This window comes from Brassica rapa, chromosome A09 (assembly GCF_000309985.2).
Source record: "Brassica rapa cultivar Chiifu-401-42 chromosome A09, CAAS_Brap_v3.01, whole genome shotgun sequence".
In the NCBI taxonomy this organism is placed as follows: Eukaryota; Viridiplantae; Streptophyta; class Magnoliopsida; order Brassicales; family Brassicaceae; genus Brassica; species Brassica rapa.
Genome location: NC_024803.2, coordinates 31,027,506 through 31,051,720, shown reverse-complemented (window position 1 = coordinate 31,051,720; position 24,215 = coordinate 31,027,506). Strand labels below are relative to the sequence as shown.

At 35.1% G+C, this 24,215-nt stretch overlaps 4 protein-coding genes across 4 annotated transcripts; 3 read left to right on the top strand and 1 right to left on the bottom strand.

Annotated features, from left to right (window-relative positions):
• Positions 1-529: 529 nt before the first annotated feature.
• Positions 530-3,389, bottom strand: LOC103840763 (CRS2-associated factor 2, chloroplastic). The gene is made up of 6 exons (XM_009117283.3): positions 2,729-3,389; positions 2,513-2,640; positions 1,792-2,017; positions 1,530-1,657; positions 1,146-1,281; positions 530-1,028 (listed from the first exon to the last, which is right to left on the bottom strand). Exons 1-6 carry the CDS (start codon positions 3,387-3,389, stop codon positions 637-639), a joined length of 1,671 nt encoding a protein of 556 aa, XP_009115531.1. The 3' UTR covers positions 530-636.
• A 6,078-nt stretch (positions 3,390-9,467) lies between these two features.
• LOC103840761 (ubiquitin-40S ribosomal protein S27a-1) lies at positions 9,468-10,138 on the top strand. Its single transcript, XM_009117281.3, has one exon. The coding sequence runs from the start codon at positions 9,521-9,523 to the stop codon at positions 9,989-9,991; it is 471 nt and encodes a 156-aa protein (XP_009115529.1). The 5' UTR covers positions 9,468-9,520; the 3' UTR covers positions 9,992-10,138.
• A 248-nt stretch (positions 10,139-10,386) lies between these two features.
• Positions 10,387-15,197, top strand: LOC103840760 (axial regulator YABBY 4). The gene is made up of 7 exons (XM_009117280.3): positions 10,387-13,180; positions 13,248-13,385; positions 13,484-13,643; positions 13,752-13,800; positions 13,914-13,989; positions 14,137-14,235; positions 14,712-15,197. Exons 1-7 carry the CDS (start codon positions 13,082-13,084, stop codon positions 14,790-14,792), a joined length of 702 nt encoding a protein of 233 aa, XP_009115528.1. The 5' UTR covers positions 10,387-13,081; the 3' UTR covers positions 14,793-15,197.
• Positions 15,198-22,277: 7,080 nt separating this feature from the next.
• LOC103840758 (pyrrolidone-carboxylate peptidase) lies at positions 22,278-24,107 on the top strand. Its single transcript, XM_018654806.2, has 5 exons — positions 22,278-22,518; positions 22,663-22,939; positions 23,311-23,415; positions 23,501-23,548; positions 23,645-24,107. The coding sequence occupies exons 2-5, from the start codon at positions 22,673-22,675 to the stop codon at positions 23,882-23,884; spliced, it is 660 nt and encodes a 219-aa protein (XP_018510322.2). The 5' UTR covers positions 22,278-22,518; positions 22,663-22,672; the 3' UTR covers positions 23,885-24,107.
• The last annotated feature ends 108 nt before the right edge of the window (positions 24,108-24,215 follow it).

Here is a 24,215-nt window from a genome sequence, read left to right as displayed (position 1 = left end):
TACCAAATTTAAACGGTGAATCTTAAAATGTAAATTGAAATCAAAACACCAAATCAAAATAAAAAATCAAGAAGGTATAGCTTTCTCTTTTACTTTGTAAGCATATTTTAAGTAATTTTGTTGGCATAATTGTTGTTTTGTGTGAGTGTTTGTGTTAATAAATGTGTTAATAAATGTGTTGCAGCATAATAAAATAAGACATTTTTTTTTCAAATAGTTGTTTTTAAAACCAAAATATTTTTTATTTTAAAATTTTTAATACTTTTTTTTAAAATTTAAAACTTTATTTTCAAAACTCCACCCCTTGACTCTAAACGCTAAATTATATTAGTTAATCCTAGGATATAAATGCATTTTTACATTTTAATAAAAAAAAATTGGTCATTTTTTCATTGAATGCTACTTTTTGTGACAAATTATTTTAAAAAAAATTATCATAATTTTTTTTCATAAAATAATAATTTAGCCATTAATTTATTATTTTTTTTCTGGAATAACTAGAGGCTAGAAACCCATGACTAGGAAGCAAGAGAGACAATATGCAACCACTTTCTTATGGGACTGTTTTAGTATGTTTTAAATATCGACAATATACACGAAACAAAAGATAAAATTACAGTTAAAACACTTATGGCTCTATTTTAGTTTCTCCCTCAGCTTCCTAACTATCTTGTCAACGGGCAAAGATCCCTCTTGACCCACCGGTTCAAACGACTCATCATCATCAGAACACTCGTCGTCAAAGTCATCGTCTATGTCACTATACTCCTCTGGACGGTCCTCGTCATCTACGTAATCCTCGGCACCGTCGTTTCCCGGCAAGACCAAGGCTGTGAAAGTGTGTTCTGCAGCCTGCGAGGTGCCTTCGAACTCTTCCACCTTCTCCAAGAGAACGTCTGGAGTGAGATCAAGCTCTTCCAGGATTACTGCTTTAGACGATTCCACGGCTCGTTTCCAGAGTGAGATCATTTTGGGGCTTGAGATCACTGTATTCTGATCAGACACTGTTTGTTCTTCAATGGTTTTGTCTGAAACGAAAAGAAGAGATGAAAGGTTTATCAGAAGCAATTTATAGGTGTTAGCTTGGAATGTGGAGACCCTTTTGCCGTTTTTTTTTTTTTGAGTATTCCAAGTGTTGGTGATACCTGCATCATCTGCTATGTTGGTCTCAGAGGGGATTGGAGTTAAAGGATTGTCTAGAAACCGCGACTTCCAATCTCGTCCTCTCCACATGAGTATTTGCTCATCGTCAAACGATAGAAGCACACAAGGAACTAACTCCTGTGAAAATATGTGAAGATACAGCTTGTCAGATTCATAGAGAATGTTGGATGATGAAACCTGAGAAACTGCATAATGAATATGAGACTAAAAGAACGAGAGACAGAGCATGAAACCAAGCATAATGTTGCAAAGTACCCGCATGGAGTTTTTTAAAGAGAATCAGAGAGAAATCAAACAGTATGGAAAATGAAGAGATCGACCAAAAGTGATTGATATGAAGATGCAGAGCTGAAGGATTTAAAGACCTTAAGCTTAGCGCCTATTTTCTTATAGTCACTTGGTTCAAGACCTGGGCAGTCAACTTTCACCAAGGGACTCAGTTCGAAGGCATCCCTAACATCTTTGACCAGCGACACATAGACTCCATTTTTAGCTGCAACGCAAAACCGAGACAACTAAATAGTAAATATTTAGCCAATTGTCTCACCTCTTCTACTTTAGTTAATGCCCAAAGGTAACAAAACATGAAAAAGCTAAACCAAAGCTTTAACAGTAAGATAAACTTACAGAGCTTGCATATGGGCTTAAGAGACTTGCCCTTCACCCTGAACTCATGAGCTTCATCTTTGGTCAATCCTTCAGGAACTTCTTGAATGAGCTTTGGATAAACAGGAGCTGCTGGTTTCCACAGCATCAATGGGTACTGGGGACGTGTGCGGTAGTTGTAATTTCTTCCCCTGAAGAGATACACGACACCTCCAACCCTGTGAATGATCTCTCCTCCTGTTTTTTCCTAGACAAGAAGTTCAGAAAGCTGGAAGAGTCAGGTCATCACTCACCCAACAGTACACCAATATACATATAAAGATGGTATCTTTTGCTGCTCTCTCAAGCCACAAAACAGAACAAAGATATCAAACAACCTTGATCATTCTGCATAATCTTATACTCAAACAATCTGTATATCTTTTCTTTAAACCAATCTCCAACCCACCTTTATATTTTCCCTCAAAATAGAGGAACTCTAAAATATAAGTGGGATCCTCTATATTTTCACTCAAAATAGTATTCTATCTATTACAGAGATATACACTAGAGCAAAACTCACATCTATTTGAGGGAAAATATGAAGTTGAGTTGAGATTGTCTTACAAATGAACCACTCTCAGATACAAATAATAAATAATTAGCTACAAAACGTAGTGGAGTCATTTCTACTTAGTAACTGTTTGGATATTGCCTACAAGGTTCTAGTATTACTGCTAAGCCATACACTAATAGTGTTTACCTCAAGAACACGACACACATTATCCATATCCACAGTGGGAACACCTTTACAGCGAACCTTGCAAACACGCCGTCTCTTCCAATGCGAATGTATCAGCTCCAACATATTATGCGTAAACCCATCTCTCCCTGTCAAAAAACACACACAAAACTCCAATAAAAAAATTAAAACTTCTAAAAAACTCGTCTGATTAAAAATGTAAAAACACAAACTCACCCAAATTAACCTGACGGTTATCATGCATATGAGGCTTAACCAACATCCCTTTCTCCCACTTCTTCAACGGCTCCCCAAGAACCTCCTCCCTCGTCATCATCATCCCCTCCTTCGGATACCTCCCAAACGGAAACGGCCCAGGCATCTCCACGTACTTAACCCCCGCCTTCCCCTCCGGCGGCGGATCGAACGAATCGAACAGCGGCACCTTCTTCTTCGCCTTCTTCAGCGGCGCCTTCCCCGTCCACGGCCTCGGCATCGTCGGCGGGGCGAACGGCATGAACGCCGGCTCGCGAATCCCCACCGGTTTAGCCTTGGGAGTCTCCGAGTAGCTGAACTGAAACTCGAAGGGGGCGCCGGGGAGCTGGTACGAGACGCCGGATTCGCCGATGAGGATCGTGCGTTCGCCGTCGGAGGAGATGACTCCTTCTTTCACGGGCTTGTAGTATCTCGTTCGGCGATGCGGAAGCTTTAGGGCTGGGTTTGGTTGTGGTGGCTTCGGCTCGGTTCTGGGATTGCGATTGCGACGGGATGGTGAGTACTTCGGGATTGGAATTGGCGGAGGAGGACGGAAGGATCGTGACGGTGAGTCCGATGGTGGAGGGGAGGAAGGGAGGGAAGAGAAGAGGTTAACGTCGGGTAGTGATGCGACAATCGCCATTGATAATGTTTTTGAATTCTACTTCGACGAAAATGAACACGAAGATAATCTTCTCTTTTGGAGATATTATTTTCTCAAAACGTCGTCGTATTTATTATTGTAGGATTTACGAGTTAAGTTGGGTCTAAAGCCCACTAAGTTGATATATATTATCTCCCTGGAATTATTACAACTTTCAGAGAAAATGGCCATCTCACAACTATCAATTTTCGACCATTTAAATCATCATTTTTGCGTCATAAAGTTGTTTTAGAATTTCATTTCAAATCTCAAACTTTTGTTGACCCAGCTAAATTAGATATACTGTTAAATAAACTAACGGAACTTACTATCTTATATATTAAAACAGAAGTCACAACCTTGATTCATGTGTGATTTTTTTAAAAATAGACCTAATGGACCTATTCATAAAAATTCATACTATATTTTAATTCAGACTAATAATAAATATAATTTTTAAAATATTTTAATCATAGTATCTTTTGATATCTTTTTATTTTAAATATAAATATATTTATTTTAAAATTCTAATAAATCTGTTTAAAAAGATTTTTACAAGATCTTCATTTTCGAAATTATATTTAAATATTCTCACTAATTTCGAAATTAGTTTAAAATATTATTATACATTAATATATTCAATTATATAAAATGAAAAATAAAAAAATCTATAACATTTTAGTTATTATATAATCATAATCAATCATATTAAATTAAAATTATTATATTGAGCTAAATATAATAAAATTGTATTAAATTTAAATATTTACATATTTTATTTTTGTAATTATAAAATATTTATGTTCAAAAATAAAATCTAATATGTTGGTAAGATGGGTTAACATTATCAAACTATATAATACATGTATTTCTTTAAAGTTAATAATATAAAATCTTTGTAACTACTTTAATCATAATATATTTTCATTTTAAATATAATATATATTTATATATTATATTTTAAAAATTCTAATAAATCTGTGTAATATTTAAACAATACTTAATGTATTTTAAGTTATCGTTTAGAAATAAAAATAAATAAATTATAGTCATGATCACGTTAAAATATAATTATTATACTAAAATAAATATGATAAAATTATATTCAATTGATAAATTTATAAATTTTATTTTCATAAATATAAACTATGTATTTAAAATATAATATGATGATAGAACGGCTTAAAATTAACAAACTATATAATACATGTCTAAAATTAACATATCTTACACTTTTATATATACAATAATAAATTATCTAAAATGAATAAGCATAAAAATATTGATAAAAAGAAATCCAGTTTTGAAATACGGGTCAGAATTTAGCATAAATTAAATACAAAATATTTTTTAAATATATTTTCTCATGAATATATTTATTTGCTTAATAACTAAATACAAATACAATAAGATAAATATATAATAATAAGTGGTAAATACATAAGGTTTAAACAATTAATTAATTATAACATGTAAATTATAAAATTATTGTATTTGAAATAGTTATATAAATATTTATGTATATGATTAACATTAAAAATATATACCACTTATGTTCTTTTTTTTTTTGTAACATACCACTTATGTTCTAAAACAATAATTTATGTATAGAAAAGTGAAAACAAACATCCGTGCGGTTGCACGGATCAAAATCTAGTTAGTATTAATTAGTCATTAAAAACCATAGTTAAACAAAACGACGTCAGTGTTACAAAAAAAAAAGACGTCTTTTAATTATATTTAGTTTTAAAAAGAAAAATAATCACAAAAACCTGAACTTTTAAAACATTTACTAGTAAAGCACCAAATTTCTTTTGAACCATTTAAATTGCTAAGGCTTCGATTGGTAAATGTTGAATTGAATGAAAAACTAAATAAAGTAATAAACACAAATTCAATCGAAGAAATGAAAAAACCAAAAATATATGAATTTATGTTCATTTCATTCCTCACAGAAATTTGAGAAGAAATTTTTCTTCACAATTTCTTTTTCATTCATAAGAATATAAGAGGAATAAAATGGGAGACTTAGATCTATAATCTAACAAAAAATTCAACATGAATGGCATAACATTTGAGGAATGAAAAAATTCACCATCATTTTTTCTAAATTTTGCTCACCAAATGAAGCCTAAGTTGTGTTTGACGTTCATTTTAAAACATGAGTTTGTGTTGACTAAGCCAAATTAGACACATTGATAAATAACTTAACATAATTTTAGTTAGTCATTAATAACTACAGTTAAACAAGTTTTGTTAGTTTGATTTTTGATTTGTCACTATAAATATCTTTTACTTTAATTTATAATGCTTAATTGATTAATATTTTTATAAGTAATTAAAGATACATTAACTTATACAATATATACCTTGTTTGTTTATTTGTTTCTATTTTATCAAAGAACTTGGATTTATCATACTCGTCTTTGTCGTATTACCTGGTATCAAAAGATTTCAATGATGATTTTTTATAAATGAGTCATAATTTGTTATATAAATTTTGGCTATCGAAACATCAGTTTAAATATATATTGTATAAATTAATATATAATTAATTAGTTATATAGATATTACTTGATCAGTGTATCGATTTGCTTAACCTAGTTATTAATTACTAACTAATAAATTTAAGTAATGAGAGTAATTGGTTGGACTGTAGATGTAGAAATGTATTTGTAGGATTTAGGCCGTAGTTTTATTGTTATGGCTTTATGTTTTTTTTTTGCTGTAGATAAATTCTTTATATATTAATAGAGAAACATTAAAAAAATTATAACATGTAATTTGTAATAGTTACAAAAAAAAACTTGTTGAGTTGTCACTTAATTAGGATGTCAAAGGAACCTGTGGCCCGCAGGATAGGCCCGTTAAGACCTGTGGCGGGGCGGGCTTGGGCCCGTGATTTCACGTCCCGCAAAGAAGCGGGCCTCGCGGGAGAGGCTTGTCGCGGAACCGGACCCAAAGCGGGCAAGCCCACAGTGACCCGCGGGTTTCTCCATGTCCCGCAACCCTAATCGACTTTCCATTTGCTCAACACCTGAAAAAAAAAACGCGAGAGAGTCAGAGAGATAGAGTGAAAGGCGATGTGGTTGCGACCTCCACCGTGGAAAGAAACAGAGCTCCACCGATGACGACGGCGGTTCGCTCTCCCGACACTGCTTCATCTCACAACTTGTCTTCGAACTGCAGTCTGCAGCAGAGGAGCTAAAACGATAAGGGTCCGCCAAAGTAGTTTCTTCTTCTTCGATGTGGCTTCCGTTCTTCCCTCTGAGCTTCCAAACTCCACAGATCGGACATGCATGTACAGAGTTAGTATTTCAGACAAAAAAATGAAGTTCTTTTGGACTTATAATCTCTGCTGTAACTCTTGTTTTTTTCTTTTCCAGGTTGTTAGATAAGAAGACCAACAAGATCCGTAAGGTAGTGATCTAGCTTAGCGATCTATAGTTTGTGTTATGTCTTATCTAGGTTAGCGATCCATGTAAACAAATTGAACAACAAGTTTGATCATTTTTATGTCTTCTTCTTTAGGTTGTTTCCCGGTTCTTGACACGGCTTTCTCACCGGATCAGTCTTTAGAAACGCTCCAGACGCTAAAGCCTTGCAAAGAACATTGTCCGACGAAACTGGTAACGAACTTAACCAACTCTTTGGTTTTAAAACCTGTGTTTTGGTTTTGGTTTTAATACTAAGGAATGCAGAGTCGTCTCTGATATGTTTGGTTGTCGCGTTGTATTTGTTTTGTGTTCTGTGTTGAGGTGATGGAGTGATAGTGAGAAAGTAGGCGACTTGGTCATCTTCTTCTCCTCTTAGACAGCTTCAGGACATCAGGTTAGTCACTCTCTTATTGTCTTGTGTTGAGTAGTGTAGCGTCTTGTTTCAGTTGTTTGCATTGATAGTACTGATATGTCTCTTCGTTTGTACATACAGAGAAGAGATCATGTTCATCAACGACTTCCCCAAGATGGTTGCTGGCGCCAAAGGAGATTGCGTGCCAACTGCCAAGGTTTGTGTCCTGAACTGTCTTTTTTTTTTGTGTTCTATGAACTGAACTGTCTTTTCTTTTTGTTTGTGTCCTGTGATGAGAACAATGAAGGATTGCACAACTCGTTTTCCAGCACGAGTACATACACCACCTGGTCGAGTAGTTTCCAGCTTCAGCCGATATAGCAGCTTTAAGGACCTCAGGTTAGTAAGCTCTTAAACATGTGAAACTTAGATTCACTAATCACTAGGTTATCGGGAAGAGAGGCAAAAAATCACTAATCACTAGGTTATCGGATCACTGTCTAGTTTAGCTTGCATTGCGTAGATGATATAGTAAATTTGAACGTGAGATTTGTGTTTGTGTACTTGTGTAGTAAAATTTGAAACTTTGAAAATAAATAATAGTAACAAATTTTTAAAAAAATATTAACAAAAATGTTTAAAAATAGACAAAATTTAGGAAACCCTAAAAAGGTTATTTCATTCCACGGCGTGAAAAAAAAACCAGAAAACTTGAGAGTTGAGAGCGAGAGAGACCATGGGATCAAGGAGCCAGTCTGAAGATCAGTCGACGTTTGATCCGAATTACTCCCCGCCAAATACAGTGGACTTTGCCACTCAGGAAGTCTTAGCTGCTCTTGCTGCAGAAGCTGAGGTTGGTGATCACATAGCTTCTCAGGAAGCTGGTGTAACTCATGCTGATGGGAAGCAGAAAGGAAGCAGAAAAAGGCTTATCAGTCTTGTCGATGATACTGATGATTCTGATGTTGAAATCAGTCAACCAACCCAAAAAACCAAGCCTCGCAGACAGACCAGTTTCGGAACAGCCACGGGAAAACCCATGTTGCAATCCACTATAGATGGTGGTGTTGGCTCGTCTGCACAGGTGTGTAGTAAGGGGAAGATGAAGAAATCGATGGTGATGGAGAAGAAGAGAAATTACCAACATTTGAATCCATTGTTGATGGGGAAGATGAAGATGAGTAGATGAGCAAGTTTGAAATGTTATCTTGATTTGGTGTTTTGCTTCAATTACAATTTCAGATTTCTTGTTTAAGTTGCATGATTTTGGTTTTGAATACTATGATTTGGACCATTTGGTGTTTCTCTAAATTTTACTTTAGTTGAGACTTAATTTTTTATACTCACGATCAAACAACAAACTATAGTTCTTCAAAGTTATCTGAAAAAAAATACAGTACAAGACTAATATATGTAAAATTTTGTTAAGCTCCAATAGTAGATGGGTCATATGTTCATATATCATTCATTATGTGCACTTAGGTATGTAGTGGTCACTGGAGCAGCCTGCAGCGTCGAGAAACGTCATGCTGCACTCCTTTCGCGTCCAGCCCGCGGGACGGCTTGTAAGGGCCTGTGAAATTATGCGGTACGGGACTGGGCCGGCTTTCTCTGGACCGCAGCCCGCGCGGGACGGTACCGCCTGGACCCGCGAGATGCTGAGCCCGCGGCGGGTCGGGACGGGACGGGACGACCTGTTTGACATGCCAATTAATCTTACGTGACAACTTAAGAATCAATTGAAAAAATGTTGGTCTAAGAAAAAATTATTAGGAAACATTATATTAACCCAAAATATAAGAATCATGTAGTTTTTCTTTAAATAAAATCAATGGAGTTACCTAATATAATTAATATATATATGATAATCAATGATTATGAATAATAAATATTTAATAACAATTTTTGCGTGAAAACTACATATATATATTTTGGGGTGAAAACTACATATATTTGTTTCTATATTTTTTTGTTAGATAACTTGATGTAATGCTATGTTCAAAATGAAATCATGTAATGGCATTCGCAAATGATTGAATTATTTTTTACTCTTAGTTTCTTATGCATATCAACTCTACGGATCTTGGTTTTTAAACATGAGTTTTAAGAAAACTCTAATTAAACCATTTAGTGGTTTCTCTTCTGGTGATATTTAAGTTCTTGGAGATACTTGCAACATGGTTTTAATCAATATGGGCTTTATAACTAATTTAGGCCCTAAAGCCCATTACTTTAATAAAAGTGAAGTTCGTAGCCCTAATTTCATTGCTATAAAAACTCTTTCCTGAACTCATCTCCGTCCTTCTCCGAGCAAAAAAAAATAAAACAGAGAGCACAAGAAAATGCAGATCTTTGTGAAAACCCTAACGGGGAAGACGATAACCTTAGAGGTCGAATCATCCGACACGATCGACAATGTGAAGGCCAAGATTCAGGACAAGGAAGGTATCCCGCCGGACCAGCAGCGTCTGATCTTCGCCGGGAAGCAGCTGGAAGACGGAAGGACACTCGCGGATTACAACATCCAGAAGGAGTCGACTCTTCACCTGGTTCTCCGTCTGAGGGGAGGAGCGAAGAAGAGGAAGAAGAAGACGTACACGAAGCCCAAGAAGATCAAGCACAAGCACAAGAAGGTGAAGCTCGCGGTTCTGCAGTTTTACAAGGTCGATGGGTCAGGGAAGGTTCAGAGGCTGAGGAAAGAGTGTCCCTCGGTGAGCTGTGGTCCGGGAACGTTCATGGCGAGTCATTTCGATAGGCATTACTGTGGGAAGTGTGGAACTACTTATGTCTTTAAGAAGCCTGATGAAGAGTGATGAGTGATCACTAGGTGTTATGTTTTTGTCTCTCCTATTTAAAATTGAATTATCGTTTATTCGGATAATTTTTTGAGACTGTTAAGGTTTAATTTTATTTTATCGGATTATTTAGTTTATAAATAGTTGCAGTAAGTTATTGTATTATCTCTACTGATAGTTTATATGTCTAATGTCTAGATTTTGAATAGGATGATTAGAATGATAGTGGGTTGGTTAGAAACTTCCTCAATGCTTCATCATGGTAATCCTTTAACTTGTGACGGAAGAAATAGGATGCTTAGCTGAATCAATCTTTTCCTTTGATCATCTTGTTTTGAGATATAGCTTTAGTTTGTAGTACCCTGGATCTGTCTTTTTGGGAGGCAAACTTACCAGTTGAGCTGATTTTTTTCTCATGGACTGATAATGATGTTATTTTCACCACCAATTGTGTTAATCTTGCTGTTGCTCTGAATCTTATCTCACTTGTTTTGCTAAGATCCGATAATTTGTTTTTTTTTGTTTGCTTTTGGAATTTATCCTCTTTTTCATAAGCAGTGAAGTAAAGGGTTTTATATTGAAATATGGGCAAATGTAGAGAGGGTTTTTTGTACCGCGATGTCAAAAACCGTTTCTTAGCTTTTAACTAAAAAAAGTTAAGAACTAGTTCTTAAATAAGAGATATAAGAACCGGTTTTTAGCTGTATTGTAAAAAAGCCAAAAAAAAAATAAAAAATATCAAATCATGAGTTATGAATTCCAAATTAAGAATCCGAATTAATCATGCTCTTAGAGTTAAGAAACTCGCACGTCCTCAATAGTTTAACATTTTCTACTTAAACATACTTAACAAAACGACTCACTTTGTTGATTTTGTGACTTTTTGGATGAAAAGTGTGTACTGATCAAAACGGGTTGTCAAACTTGTGTTGTGGGCCGATGAATTGGGTCGCATGGGATTTTCCAAAAAAAAAAAAGACTCTATATAAATTAATAAATAGAAAATAGAGTAAAAGTTTGATGTTAAGTCTCTGTCGTGGTTGAAGACAACATAGGAGATGAGAGTGAGTCAGAGAGAGCAATAAAGGAGAGGGACAGTGGAAATTGGAAACAACATGAGGAGATAGAGAGAGGCACTGAAACTTGAATTTAGAGATTGAAACTGAGGTGTTTCACAAAAGAAAAAAAGAGATTGAAACTGAGAGAGAGAAGAAGAAGACTTTGGGCAAAATGGTCAAGAAACAGTTAGCAAAATATGAGAAGGGAAGACAAAATCCTAAGATTCCGAGTTACCAAAAGTGATGAGTCTCTTAGAAACAACCGCACTAGTCTCAACTCATTGCACTTTCACTCTCAATCTCATTTCAAACCTAAATTCCAAAAACTGCATTGTGTTTTGTGGTTGGTTCAATAAATCCCATTTAAAGAGACAACTACACATGAGACAAAGAGGAATTTCTCTCTCAACTTCATTTGTCTTTTTTTCTCTTTCTAACTTGCAAACCAATCTACTACACACACCACCTCATTTATTACATTTCCTCTCTTTGATCTAATACTATCTGTGCAACGTGGCTTTCCATTTTGACATGTTCATTGTAACACCGTACATAATCTTCACCAATGGTCATAGATTTATATATATTAGCTTTTGTTATTCTATTGTCCATCCTAGTTTAATATTGCAGTAACCTGTAACCCATATCTTATCATGCACGTTATAAGGATTTGTAAAAAGTAGAATATGACTGAGCTTCTCTGTTGCGTATATGGGTTAATAAATGTGCTTTTGATTAACTTGTTTTTAGGCCTGGGCATTTTTAACTTGGACTCGAAAACCCGAACTAGAACCGACCAAAAAATACCGACCCGAAACCGAACCGAACCGAAAATTTACAAGTATTTTTTGGGTCTAAATTTCTTTTATCCGAAAGAACCAGAACCGAAAGGAACCGACCCGAATAGACCCGGACCCGAAAAGAACCGACCCGAATAGACCCGACCGGTAAGAACCGATTAGTATCCGACTTAAAAACATGTATATCTAAAACTATGATTTTTTTGTGTTCTATTATATATATATATATATATTATTTTATGATCTAGTTAAAATATTTTTTATTAACAACATTTGTTATTATTTTGTAACATTTTAAGTAATATGAAGCTTTAAAATGTAAATTTTAGAGTTTAAAAATGTTTTATTTAATTATTAATAGTTTCATTTAAGTTATTTTGTAAAATTTTAGATATATATGACAAATATCGACTAAATTTGATGGAGTTGGTTATGCCATGTCCTTTTCAGATCATAAATACCCGAACCCGACATGGACCCAAGAAATTACGGGTTTTTTATGGGTGTTTTAGTTATAGACCCGAACTGACCCGGACCCGAGAAAAACCGACCCGAACCCGAACCAAAATTTTCTAAGTACCTATTGGGTCTAAATATTTAAGACCCAAAATTAATACCCAAATCCGAAAGGAACCGGTCCGAACTGACCCGAAGACCCGAATGCCCATGCCTAAACTTGTTTTTGATAACTAAATCTCTATCCTAATGAAACTTTCAGAATGGCATGTATCACGTTGATATTATATATATGTCACCTAGGAATATATACTTCTATTTTAATCAATGCTTTTTTCAACGGGAACCGGATTTTAATCACACTAGAACTCGCCGACAAAAATATTTGTCACTAGAACTCCATCATCACAATACATACACACACACACACATATATATATATTCTATACATTATTTATTTTCTTTAGAAAAGAAAATGTAGTTAGGAATGTGATTAATAGAAAGAATGAGAATCATTTACTACTCACAGCTCATCGAAACGATGAAGATTCCAATTATTAGAAAATGAGATGGAGACGTACATAACAGGAATTAAGTATAGTGTATTTTAGCATGTAATTAACCGAACTATTTTCACATGAAATATTCACAATTTGCATTAGTGATTAGCAGAGCCTATCTCTCTTACTCTCTATCTATATAAACACCCACCCACTCACATATATCTCCTATCATTCATCGTACACACAATCTCTCTCTGTATTTCTCAGAAGAAATAAAATCTCTCTCTCTATATGACAAAAATTCCCAACATGACGACACTCAACCAGCTGTTTGATCTGCCGGGGCAGGTTTGCCATGTCCAGTGTGGTTTTTGCACCACTATTTTGCTGGTACACCTTAGCTTCTTCTCTCTCATTTTGGTTATATGCAGATTTGATGAATATACATGTTTAACAGGTGAGTGTACCGTTCACGAGCCTGTCAATGGTGGTGACGGTGAGATGTGGGCATTGCACAAGCCTTCTCTCTGTTAATTTGATGAAGGCTTCCTTCATTCCTCTTCATCTCCTCACGTCTCTGTCTCATATGGATGAGGTTCCAATAACATATCTATTTATGCATAGGCCTGGGTCTCTACTGCATCTATATATACATCGATCACTCTTATTAATTTTGGCTTTATCTTTGTGTAGAAGGGGCACGAGGAGGTTGCAGCTACAACAGATGGTGTGGAAGAAGAAGCGTGGAAGGTGAATCAGGAGAAGGAGAACAGTCCAGCGACTTTGGTTACATCTTCAGAAAGTGAAGATGAAGATAGAGATGTTTCTCGTGTTTACCAAGTTGTCAACAAACGTACGTTGTGTGTATACATATATATATAATATATATATATATATATAGTTTGATCTTGTCAGCTTCAGTTCATTTCTCTTATAATTGATATTTTTGAGTTGTGAGTAGCACCTGAGAAACGACAACGAGCTCCTTCCGCTTACAATTGCTTCATCAAGTAAGAAATCGTTCCAAGAAACTATGCTCATTAATTTATATAAATGACATATGTATGTATGCATTTTCACAAGTTTGTAAAATAGTTTCCTTTTTGGGGTTAAATTGGGACAGGGAAGAGATCAGGAGGTTAAAGGCTCAGAATCCAAGCATGGCTCACAAAGAAGCTTTCAGCTTAGCTGCGAAAAATGTACTTAAATGTTTACTTAAACTTAAAACTTGAAGATAATAAGAACCCTAGTCTAGTTTAGTTTTTCATCTTTTATTCAGCTTAATGGAGAGATCTATCTGATAATTCTTTTGTGATTTCAATTTGTTTGATTTGGGGATGGTGAAGTGGGCCAATTTCCCTCCAGTGCAAAACAAGAGAGCTGCCTCAGATCAATATTTTTGCGAAGATGACAACAATGCACTACTATCATGCAATGCTCTCGGGGTAATTTCAGAAACTAATTATGTTTTTACGACATGTTATATATATATATATATATATATTTAGAATCAATAATCACATACTTGACAAATAAACCACCATGTAGGTTAGCAGACTAGAAAATGTCATTTCTAAAGCAAACCAACTAAGAATTAACTAGATCCAAATAGCATCACTCTAAGTAAAACTTTCAGAACCCTAGCTAGAATATTTATTAAAACAGAAAACATATTTATTTATACTAATTATTAGAGTGAATTCAAGGAAAAGGGAAATATGATTCATTGATCCTCAACTACTGCAATGTGTGAAATTTATGACCTAGACCCTTTTCTAGTATTGAAGCTTACACTGTCTGCACACAGTTTACTTTTAAAGAAACACATTCAACTACTTAAAGCATTACAGCTGAATATGTATGTTTTCAATCAATTTAACTTGAGTTTAATTCAATGCTGAAATTAATGTTTGGAATGCAGGACCATGACGAGAGCAATAATGGATTCCGAGAGAGAAAGGCCCAAAGGCATTCCATTTGGGGAAAATCTCCATTTGATTAATAACAATTTGGCAAACGAAATGTGATGGCGACTATCTTCTTCTATCTAGGGTTTGATTTTGTTGTTTTTAAGGTTCGTGTTGTTGGAGAGAAAAGGGAGGGTAAGGATCTGAACTTACGTAAGCTTTGGGTATTCGAGGAGAGTCTTGGGAATGATCAGCGAGATCAGTATTTTTGTACTTCTTAGCTTTGAACTTAATTTGAAGAGACACTGACTCTATACCAAATCCTACTTTTGCGTTCATGACTACGTTATGTTTTAACATTCCATGAAACACTCGAGGAATCTTTGTTTAGCTGTCATTATTAGATATCTTTCTTAAGCTATCATTAATATACTTCTTCATTTCACTTATTGTGCTTTTGTACATTGGGGAAAAATAAGACAAATACTTCTAATAAATCGTAAATTCAAATGAATGTTTACGAAATATACATTAGATTGGTATATACCTGAATATCATGAAACAACCAAAAAAGTCAATATTCAAGAGTAAGTTTATTAGTCTTACTCGGGTAGCTTCATCTTAGATATACATGATGTTTGAACATGCTATTTTTATAACAATAAGAAAACCCAAGCAGTGGCGGAGCCGGCCAAAAGATTCACCAGAGGCAGTATAAAATTTCAACTTAAAATAATACGGGGCATAATCATAAAATTTTCAAAAAATCGATGAAAATATATTTTTTCAATAATTCATACGGGGTAGCTGCCCCCCTTCCCACCTCTCTACCTCCGCCACTGAACCCAAGTCAAGTCAGATTTTATCGCTTATATAAGAAAAATATGGTACATATTCTCCTCATGTTTATACGGAAGGCTGATACTTGGCCAATCTTACAATCGTACGTTTTGGATTCCGTGATTCAAACCCGCTACTTCAGTTTTGTATAATTGTATAAATACTATTTGTAAGAACCGTCTATGTGGATCCACATTTCAGCACACACTGTTGGATAATTCCAAGCTTGTGGAAACTTAACATATTATTAGATGTTTAATATGTTAAGATAAACACAATAAGGAAACCTAGAAATAGGAAAAGGAAGTTTCTATTTAGGTTAGGTTTGTGTTTTCCATATCCCACATGTTAAAGGGAATTGTCTTTCATATAAATATAGGTCTAATGGAGAGGTGTTCCATATGATCTAAGTGAAACATATTGAGAGCTTTAGTTTTGAGTAGTTTCTAAAGCTAATAAGAAAAGTTGTTCTTATAACTCTTTGTGTTTCTAAGAGATCTGAATTGGTATCAGAGCCTCAGGTTGGAGACTCGATCTAAGCTTAAGTTGTAGCTTAAGATCCTGGTGCTTGTGAACAAGAGATCGCGACGGCAAGATGGCTGACGTGACTAGGGCTCCACGCACGAAGGACTTTGGATCTACATCCATCCAATGTCCGATGTTGTCATCGACAAACTACACAGTTTGGTCGATGAGGATGAAGGTTCTACTACGTGTTCATGAAGTGTGGGACACAATCGAACCTGGTTCAGATGATCAAAAGAAGAACGATGTTGCGATAGCTCTTTTGTTTCAATCTGTTCCCGAAACATTGATTCTCCAGGTGGGAGAACAAACCGCATCAAAAGAGATCTGGAACGCCATCAAGTCGCGACACCTAGGAGCTGATCGTGTAAGGGAGGCGAGACTTCAGACGTTGATGGCGGAGTTTGACAGGTTGAAGATGGATGATTCAGATACGGTCGATGACTTCGCGGGGAAGATATCGGGCCTATCATCCAAAGCAACCTCGTTGGGAGAAAACATAGAAGAATCCAAGATGGTCAAGAAGTTCTTGAAGGGTCTTCCAAGACACAAGTATATCCAGATCGTAGCATCACTTGAGCAAGTCCTAGATCTCAACTCGACGGGGTTTGAAGACATAGTAGGAAGGCTTAAGGCGTACGAGGAGCGTGTAGGAGAAGAAACTCAGAAAGAAGACCAAGGGAAGCTGATGTTTTCGAACAATGAAGAGCATAGTCAGAGGGGCTATGAGAATTCCCGTGGTAGAGGAAGAGGACGGAACGGTAGAGGCAGAGGTCGAGGTAGGTCACACAACCAAAACCGTGCGTCACACACCGAAGATAACAACTCGAAGAAGAATCGTTCAAAGCTGATATGTTGGAGATGTGACAAGCCTGGTCACTACGCAACTGTCTGTCCCGAAAAGACAGAGAAGAATCAAGAAACTAACCTAAACGAGACAGAAGAGGCTGATGCACTCTATGTACACGAGGTGGTGTTTTTGAATGAAGATAAGGTGATTCCGAAGAATCTTGATATCGACAAAGGCAGTGCAAGTGTCTGGTATTTGGATAATGGAGCGAGCAATCACATGACAGGGAACAAGGAGTTCTTTTCGAGTTTGAATCTCAACACCAAAGGGAAGGTGAAGTTTGGTGATGGATCGTGTGTTGACATTGTAGGAAAGGGTGTGGTTACCTTTGTGTGCAAGACTGGTGAGAAGAAGGCACTCAAAGACATATACTACATACCTGATCTGAAGCACAATATATTGAGTCTTGGGCAAGCAACAGAGAACGGATGTGAGGTTAACATGAAAGATGTCTACTTAACGCTCACAGATTCGCATGAAAGGTTGCTAGTTCGTGTGACAAGATCTCCAAACCGTCTCTACAAGACCCCTATGGAGATAAGCTACCCGGAGTGTTTACATGTCAGGGACGACGATGCTACATGGAGATGGCATGCTCGACAAGGACATATATGTTATGGAGTGATGAACAACATGGTAAGGAAGGAGATGGTTGTAGGAATGCAGAGTGTAACACACGAAGAAGGCGTGTGTGACATATGTCTCGCAGGGAAGCAAACGAGACACTCATTCCCGAGTGTAACACACGAAGAAGACGTGTGTGACACATGTTTCGCAGGGAAGCAAATCAGAGATTCATTCCCGACTAAGGCCATGGTTTGTACATCAAAGCCATTAGGATTATTGCTTGGAGATTTATGTGGAATAAGTGCACCACCAACGCCAGCAGATAATGGTGAGGCATTCTATCGGTTCAAAAGATTTCACACCGATAGAGGAGGAGAGCGTGCCTCAGCTATGTTCAATCTAGGTTGCACCGATAGAGGAGGAGAGGTTGCCTCAGATGTGTTCAATCTAGAATGCACCGATAGAGGAGGAGAGATTGCCTCAGATGAGTTCAACCTATCTTGTGAAGAAGATTGGGTTGAAGCTATGGAAGACGAGTTGGAGTCTATCACAAGAAACAAGATATGGGAGCTTGTAGATAGACCGACTGGTTCTGAGAAGAAAGGAGAAGAGGATCGAGTTCGTGTGTTACACAAGACGTTGCATGTGTTACGCCAGACACCCAGAGCATGGAGTGTAAAACTTGATCAGGTTCTCAAGGAGATGAGATTTGAGAAGTGCACGAAGGAACCATCAGTGTACTGCAAGACTGAAGGAGGAGACGTCTTGATCATTGCCATCTACGTTGATGATCTATTTGTGACAGGAACTTCACTTAAGGTGATTAGGCAATTCAAGGAGGAGATGTCTAAGAAGTTCGAGATGTCAGATCTAGGTAAGCTAACGTACTACCTTGGCATAGAGGTGATTCAAGGAGCAGACAGAATCAGAATAAAGCAAGAGAGGTATGCTCAAGGAATCCTGTGTGACACAAAGATGGAAGTGTGTAACACGACTCACGTAGGAGTGTGCAACACGACTCAAGGAATCCTGTGTGACACAAAGGTGGAAGCGTGTGACACAACGCACGTACCAATGGAGTCAAGGTTCTCAAAGGCTGAAGATGAACCAGAGATAAATCAGTTGGGTGTTGAGCAGAAGGCTGACATCCTTCCCAGAGCTCACGTACGCAAGATGGCGGATGTGACCAGAGTTATCATCGCAATGAGCTTCAGCCACAAGATTCATCGTGAAGAGGTCATGAGAAGGTTCTACAAGAACTGGGCCGATTCTAAGAAGAAGCGGTACGGAAACAAGGAGAGCATCCGGTCTAACCTTGAGAAAGATGTGAATTCAATGGGTGGATTCGCACACCATGGTGTGGTGGAGGATGATTACTTGATGATTAAGTTCAAGCAAATGAGGAGCTTAATCGGAGTTCAAGAAATTGATCTCCCTAATTCAAGTTGGAATTAAGGGGGTGAATGTTGGATAATTCCAAGCTTGTGGAAACTTAACATATTATTAGATGTTTAATATGTTAAGATAAACACAATAAGGAAACCTAGAAATAGGAAAAGGAAGTTTCTATTTAGGTTAGGTTTGTGTTTTCCATATCCCACATGTTAAAGGGAATTGTCTTTCATATAAATATAGGTCTAATGGAGAGGTGTTCCATATGATCTAAGTGAAACATATTGAGAGCTTTAGTTTTGAGTAGTTTCTAAAGCTAATAAGAAAAGTTGTTCTTATAACTCTTTGTGTTTCTAAGAGATCTGACACACTCTCAAGACTTAATATAGAGGGCACCCCCGATGGTACAAGTGAGTTTTACTGTTTTCTTCATGCTGACGCTCATTTATACGAATATCTTATTAGTTCATCTTACTTTCATTCATTTTCACGCGTTCAAATGAAAACTTCTGAACTTTTACACGAATATCTTATTAGTTCATCTTACTTTCATTCATTTTCTTATTAGTATGTATTATATTGTAGGTAAAATTAATATATATATTTCTTTGGGTATTTGGGAATACTTTTAGTACAACTAAGTGGTAGTAATTTAGTGATAATTTTAGAATTAAGAATGTATCCATATTTGTCATGAGTTTGATTCTTGATTAGAACTAAATTATCATTACTTGACTAGTATAATCATAGACTATGATCTAAGTGATAAACATGGTGGACCATAACAGACGATCGATCCATTTCCTGACATTAGTCGGAAGGTATTCCTAACTCGAATTAAGTAGTCTGGTACACTTTCAGGTTAGTTTACTCTATAACACTAAGTGTATTTCTCTTGTGATTGATCTGATCAGTATGGTATATAAAATAAAAAGATTTCTTTTAGCACTGAATAAGGTTTTCTTCTCTATGATTGTTACAACATAAAAGGATTAACAAATTTTCAAAAGAAATCTCCTATATATTAATTGAGAATCATTTAAAAATTATAACTTATATTTTATACTAATTACAAAAGAAACTTGATGATGTGTCACTTAATTAAGATGTCAATTTGGCTTACGTGGCAACATAAAAATCAATTGAATAATTTGTAGGTCCAAAATAATTGCCAAAGAACATTATATTAAACCCAAAATATAAGAAGCGTGTATTATTTTCTTAGATAAAAGCTATGGTGTTACCTAATATGATTAACATATATATGACAATTAATGATTATGAATAATAAAGTTTTGATAACAACTTTTGTATCCTTTCTCATTTTTTTAAAAATTTTATGTTATTAAAATAAATTAAACAATCACATTAACCGTACAATAAAAAAATTTAGATTTTTCTTATATGTTATATTTTGAATTTTTTTAAAACTTCTTTAAATTACAAAAAATGTTAAAAATCCCTTTGAAAAATTTGTGATTAATGTCTTAATGTTTTTTGTTATAACAAGATACAATGATCATAAAATCTTATTGATATGAATTCTTATTTAATAAATATCCATATTAAATAATATATATATGTCTATTTTAATATTGTTTAAATTAAACTATGTACCATTTAAAAATAAATCATTATGTTAATTTTGAAATTTGCATTGATAGAGTATTGAGACCTTAATATTTTAATTTTTAAATTTGCATAAAAAAATAGCACATCAAATTTTTTGGGATTAATGGTTTTAAATTTATGTTACATCAAATATACATATGGTAATAAAACCATATGAGTAGGAAGTCTCAATAATAAATATTTATATTAAAATATACTATATATTTATGTCAATATCATTGAAATATAATTATATACCATATCAAAAATAAGTAAAATGGCTATTTTGATTTATTTACTATAAATATATTGTAAATAAACAAGAGGTATTTTGTTGATTTATGTGATTTCTATAATCTCACATATATTAATTGAAAAACAATTCAGCATGTGTAAGATTTTATTAATTAATATTGTTTGAAAATCTTACAAGAGATCGATACAACTAAAATTTATTTAGAAGCTATTATCATCACCTAGCGAGAACATTGATTCCACAACAAATTTGCTTTCCTATCCCTAACTCCCTTTCTATTCGTCACAATACCGACATAGAATATTTGGAAGTGTCGATTGATAATCTGAAATTGTAGTTTTTTTAAAGTTCATCCCATTGTTTATTTTAATGAGCTTAAAACAGTTTTTAATGATTAACTAAATGGACCACGTACATAATAAAATATATTTTGGTTTAAAAATTATTGCATACCCAAAATCAATATGAACCATCATCATTTTCATTTATAATTTTGTTACAATAAAAATATAGGGTTGGGCAAAAAATCTGAATCCAAAAAACTGAACCAAAACCGATCCGAAAATAGTAACTTTAACCAAAATTGGTTAGATATCCGAATGGGTTCAAAATTTTGGTATTTAGAGAACCGGAACCGAACGCGATCCGAACCAAAATATTTTGGGTATCTGAATATATCCAAACAAGATTTATATACTTAAATATATTAATTATTTTTAAATTTAATATCTACAACAATATACAAAATAAGTAAGATGTTTTTAAGTTGTCCAAAATACTTGAAAATATGTACAAATAGTTATAAATACATTTTTAAAATAGCTAAATGATACTTAAATACCTAAAATACGTAAAATATCTATTGATTCTCTATCCAAATATTTAAAGTAAACCAATTTTTATGTTAATTTTAAGTATTTTGGCATACATTATTCAAAGTTATATAATATATATTATTTTTAGATTTTGAAAAGTTTAAAGTATATATGAACTTTAGTTTTTGAAAAAAAATTAAATAGGTTATCCAAATCCGAACGAGACCCGCAAAGATCCAAACTGAACCAAACTCGTAAGGATCTGAACCGAACCAAATAGTACTCGAATGCCCACATCTAATCAAATGTAAAAAAAAATTAATGATAACAAAATGTATATTGTTTATAATATTAAAATGTATATTGTTTATTATATTGAAATACACTATATTTTTTAAAAGTTCGTTCCGTGCAGGACGCGAATTATATCATCCAAGACTTATGATTATTGTCCAATATACAAACTTTTGGAGTGTATTAAATAAAGATTTTATATTAACAAAGCATTTCTGTAAACAAGTTGTATGTTTGCACGTTTCCCTCAAATAATAAGGGGGGGGGGGCAATTTCGTACATATATCCATCGGTAGGTGGGTCCTGTTGGCAAAGCGGCTCAACAACTCTATTATGTTGCCGGAATCGCAACTTCTTTGCCTATTTTTAATATATCCTCCAACAATAGCACGCCACGTCATCCTCTCTGTCACCGATTGGATAAGGACGACCACCTCAGACGCTGTCGGAGACGTTTCATTCCCCCGACGCTTAGTGGCAATCTCGTAGATACATTCGTAATCGATGGGCGTTCAATTCGTGCGTGCGCTTATAATAAAAAGTCCACCGCTAAAGTACCCAAAAACTCAACTCATCTCATAATTATTCTCTCGGAAGAAGAAACCAAAACCCATTTTTGTTACCTCTTCCCTCAATCCATAAGTCAAAAAACAAAAAGCTTAAGAGAACTGGTAAAGCTCTTCCCTTTTTTTTTGTATTCATGATCAATCAGAGAATTTGATTTGGTCTGCTTATCGTATCTTTGCTTGTTCTCTGGTTAGATATGTTTTTGAGAATTTGATTGATTTTGTATATGTTTCTTTCTTTTTATGAAGGTTGGAGGAGATGGGCTCTGAAGGACCAAAAGCTGTTACGATTCACGTGACTGGTTTCAAGAGATTTCTTGGCGTTTCCGAGAACCCTACTGAGAAAATCGCTAATAATCTGAAATCGTATGTGGAGAAACGAGGGTTGCCTTCTGGGTTGAGTCTTGGTAGCTGCACTGTTCTTGAGACTGCTGGGGAAGGTGCAAAGTCTCAGCTTTATCAGGTTTTGGAGTCTAGTGTTACTGTCTCTGAGGATAATAAGAACAGCAACGGAACCGTTGTTTGGGTAAGAGAACTCTTGTTAATTTCTTGATGATTGCCGATCATTCCTTGAAGTCATCAACTTAAAACAAATTTGATGACTGTAGACTGTGGTTCAAGTGTGATTGTGCTTTGTATTGACTTTTTCTATTCATGGCTCTTGATTGTTGCTTACTTTTAGTTGAACGCTCCCTTGTCTTAACGCCTTTTGCTTCTCTAACTAGATTTGTGTTTGGAGCTAAAGATTGTTAAGGTCTCTCACAAAAGTTAATATTTTGAAGAACTTATAACTTGGAAATGAAAAAAAGGTGTTTTAGTATTGTGATTAAGTGTTCTTATGATGGTTTAAAGACATGCATCTTCTTCTCATGGTTGTTGTTGTTTTTGCGTCTTCAGCTTCATCTTGGAGTGAATAGTGGAGCGGAAAAATTCGCAATTGAAAGACAAGCAGTGAACGAAGCTCATTTCCGTTGTCCTGATCAACTAGGCTGGCAACCACAGGTACAACGATTCACATACCATTACTAAGGAACATATTCAAATCCAACAAGATACTAACTGATAACATTTGTGTTCTTCACCACAGAGGATTCCTATAGTTTTTGAAGATGGAAGTATTTTAAAGGCAAAAGAGGTATACTACATTCATACAATCACTTCACCACAAGACTCACATTTTTCTTTCTTTCTTTCAACATTCTAATGTGTTTTTTTTTGGTGTTCATTAAAGACTACATGTTCAACAGAGTCCATATTTAATCTACTGAAGAACAAAGGCTTCGATGTTGTTCAATCAGACGACGCTGGGCGGTTTGTGTGCAACTACGTCTACTATCACTCCCTCAGGTTCGCAGAGCAAAAGGGGCACAAGTCACTCTTCGTCCACGTTCCTTTGTTCTCCAAAATCGATGAAGATACTCAGATGAACTTCGTGGTCTCTCTCTTGGAGGCTATCGCAGCTACTTGCTAGTGTACTATGCTAATGTGTAAGTATAATGTATATCCTTCTACGAAGCATTGTGTTCTTTTGTTGGGGAGGGAGGGAGGGAGGGGAGTGTGGTGGCATTGTAGCTTGTGTTTAAAAAAAAAAGACAATTGCTTTTGGCTCTGAAAGAGCTTTTTGTGATAAAAATAATTACTCTCTTATTCAAAAATGTCAAAGGTTGGATTTTAATGTTATTTTTCTTTCTGTATTTCTTGTTTATACAATCTTTACTTAATTTCTAGAAAATAAGGAAAAAATAATAAATGCAAAAAAGAAAAAAAAATGATAAAAGAGTGTTTATTTGTGAAGGAAGACA